This window comes from Pundamilia nyererei, unplaced genomic scaffold, assembly GCF_000239375.1.
Source record: "Pundamilia nyererei isolate P.nyererei 1_Seehausen unplaced genomic scaffold, PunNye1.0 scaffold00046, whole genome shotgun sequence".
In the NCBI taxonomy this organism is placed as follows: domain Eukaryota; kingdom Metazoa; phylum Chordata; class Actinopteri; order Cichliformes; family Cichlidae; genus Pundamilia; species Pundamilia nyererei.
This window is the reverse complement of record NW_005187447.1, coordinates 599,594-602,429: the sequence shown is the minus strand read 5'-3', so window position 1 is coordinate 602,429 and position 2,836 is coordinate 599,594. Positions and strand designations below refer to the sequence as shown.

Below are 2,836 nucleotides of genomic sequence, written 5' to 3'. Positions count from 1 at the left end.
CACACACACACACACACACACACACACACACACACACACACACACACACACACACAAATAAAAAAGTGTCCAAACTTTTCATGACAACCTGATTAATAGAAAAGCCAAATGAATAGGAGGCATGAACCTTTAACATAGTGTCAACAGCACGAACTGAAAACACAAAAAAACAAACTTTTAAGGGGAATGTTGAGGCTGTTTCATTTCTTATTAGAAAAAGTTTTTTATTTACTTCCTTTGCTAGATCTGAGCATAAATTGAACATATGCAATTCTACAATTTTAAGTCCTGACATTATAGGACACTTAGAAAAAATATTGTCTACAATGATCATATTAACCTTACACTTACTTCGAGCTGTTTTCTTCTCACAAGCTCTACAGAACCTCTCGGCCAAAATGGTGCCTGAGAGTTGAGAAGCATTTTATATTACTCAATACAAAAGTGAAACAATAATGTAAACCAGAGAAAGGAACACAGGGGTATACAGTACTGCTTTACATGAAAATGTTTTAATATTTTTTAACTGTTCAGACTCAATGAAATTCATAATAAATGTTAAAAAACTATAATTAGTCATTTAAATAGAATTTTTGAAACTCTAGCCAGAGGGCACAGAAAGGCATAATGACACTCCTGAACGAGGCATCCGTTCAATTGAATAATGCTAAGATGATACAGAAACAATCATATTATCATGGTTCTGGGTTATTTGATGAGTTTTCTTGTGTTTTCATATGTGTTATGCATTATTATGATTATTTTGATTTAACTGGTTAGTTCTGAGTTCATTCCTATTACATCTCTGAGTTTACTTATCATCAGTTTAGTTCCTTGTTTATTAGGTTCCCTTGAGTCTTTGTCCTCTGTGCCCCTCTCTCGGTGTCTCCGTTTATATGCGTGTGTGTAATGCTCATGTCTGGGTTTTCCCTATTTAGTCCCCATGTTCCCCTCTTTGCATTTATTCCATGTCTGTAATGTTTGCCCATGTTTCCCCAGCCTGTCTCTCCCTCACCCTTGTGCCCTTTCTCGCTCTCGTTCCCTCTCTCTTGGGTCCCCCCTCCTTCTCTCTCTCTCTGTTTTCATCTCCTCCTCTTGTTTACATGTTTCCCTTTGTGTCTCATGCTAGGTCTTCCCCATCTGTTATGTGTGTTCTCACCAGCCCGTCATATCCTCTGTATGTGTTCCATATTTATGTTTGCGTCTCGTCTCCCATTGTCAATTCCCTGTTCTCTTGTTAAGTCCAAGTGTTTTAGTCTGCCTTTTTACTGTTTTATTTTGACAGTCTCATGGTCTATGTTCAGTGTATTTAGTTTTGCTTCCACTGTGGCGTCTTGTTCATTCACCTGTGTTCCCCATGTTTTCCCCTGGTCACCTCCTGTCTGTATATATTGTCTGAGTTTTCCTCTGACCTTTGCTGTATTGTGTCTGTTTTCCCCCCACGGCTCTTCCATGCTTCCTCTCGTGTTTCCGAGGTTTCCCCAGGTTTTTCTAGTATTCCAGTTCTTGTCTTATTTTCTTAGTTTCTCCAGTTCAGGCGATCCTGTGTTTAATTTTTGTTATTTATGTTTCTCCCTGTTTGGTATATTTGCCTTAATAAATAGCACACTTTCAGTTAAATTCCAGTTTCCATCTGTCTGTGGTCTGCTTTTGGGTCCTCACATAAACAATTCATGCAGTCTGCCTCTGCAGATTGTGACACATATTGTAGTTGGCCTTTGAAGTAATTAAATCATTGCACCACTCACTAATATATTTCAGTAATTAGTCCATTTCCAACGCTCATGTTATTTCTTGCAAAAGCATAACCAACCATTAAACTATTACAAGACTAATCAGATCTTTTATTTCTGTTCAGTTATACATTTTGCATTACTGTGTAGGCAGCTAGATTTTAACCCTGTCCAGCAAACTAGCAGGATCCTGGAGGAAAGCTGGAAGGTTGTTCCTCTTAACGTAGACAGTGAAGGACAAAGCAGCAGCCGACAGAAGCAGAGGCCACTTATATGATCTCCTGGGTTTGGGCTCATCGCATTGCCTGGTCTGCATAGGTTGAGTCACTCTCTCCCGCTGAGTGAGGATTGCCTGGCGGGCTCCAGCCCACTTTCCTGGCCCCCTGAGACGATACTGGTACGGCGTGCAGGGACCAAAGAGCACATTCATTCCCAGCTTGGGGTCAGTCAGCAGCATCCTTGGGATGTTGGGTTGAACTCCCACTAGCTCTGCTACTTCATCCATGTAGCTGACATAGTCCACCTGGATGGTGTGTCTCTGACTGGTGACATACCTGAAAAGGACATTTAGGTTGAACATGTGCAGAACAAAAAGTGGCGTGTTACAGATCCTATATATTTAAGGAACCACAAAATCAAGTAAATATACTTTATTACCTTTGAGCCATGGCTGCCTGCTTCCACTGTATATCCTTCAGCATAACAACTAGAGAAGGAAGCTTTATGCAGCCTGTTAAAGAACACAACAGTTTACTTTAGTAATAATGAAAACCTGTAAATGCCTAAGTTGAAAAGTATTTTAAATTAAACTCTGACCTTTAAAGACACGTGTGGCCCACCTGGCCTGCAACTTGGATATAGCCATAATAGATCCCAAAGGCTGCACTAGACCAATGATAGCCAGCGTGGGGTGTTCAAGCTCAGGAGGAAACACATATTTGTACAGAGATGCTTTGTTGTTAGACACAGAGACCACCTGTGAAGCCAGGAATGGAAAGGAAAACTGGTATCCTGTAGCAAACACCTGAAAGACAGCGGTCCATGTTAGTCAAAAGTCAATTTCACTGATCTCTATGAAGGTGAAGAAAAGTATGTAATTCCAG

At 40.4% G+C, this 2,836-nt stretch overlaps 1 protein-coding gene across 1 annotated transcript in view; it reads right to left on the bottom strand.

Moving 5' to 3' along the window:
* Positions 1-1,887: 1,887 nt before the first annotated feature.
* LOC102203252 (dimethylaniline monooxygenase [N-oxide-forming] 5-like) overlaps positions 1,888-2,836 on the bottom strand; it is a 23,234-nt gene continuing 22,285 nt past the window's right edge. Inside the window, exons 7-9 of the mRNA XM_013910616.1 lie at positions 2,550-2,757; positions 2,391-2,463; positions 1,888-2,287 (exon numbers count right to left, since the gene is read on the bottom strand). Of these exons, the coding sequence (XP_013766070.1) occupies positions 1,888-2,287; positions 2,391-2,463; positions 2,550-2,757 (681 nt within the window). The remainder of the gene's footprint in view (positions 2,288-2,390; positions 2,464-2,549; positions 2,758-2,836) is intronic.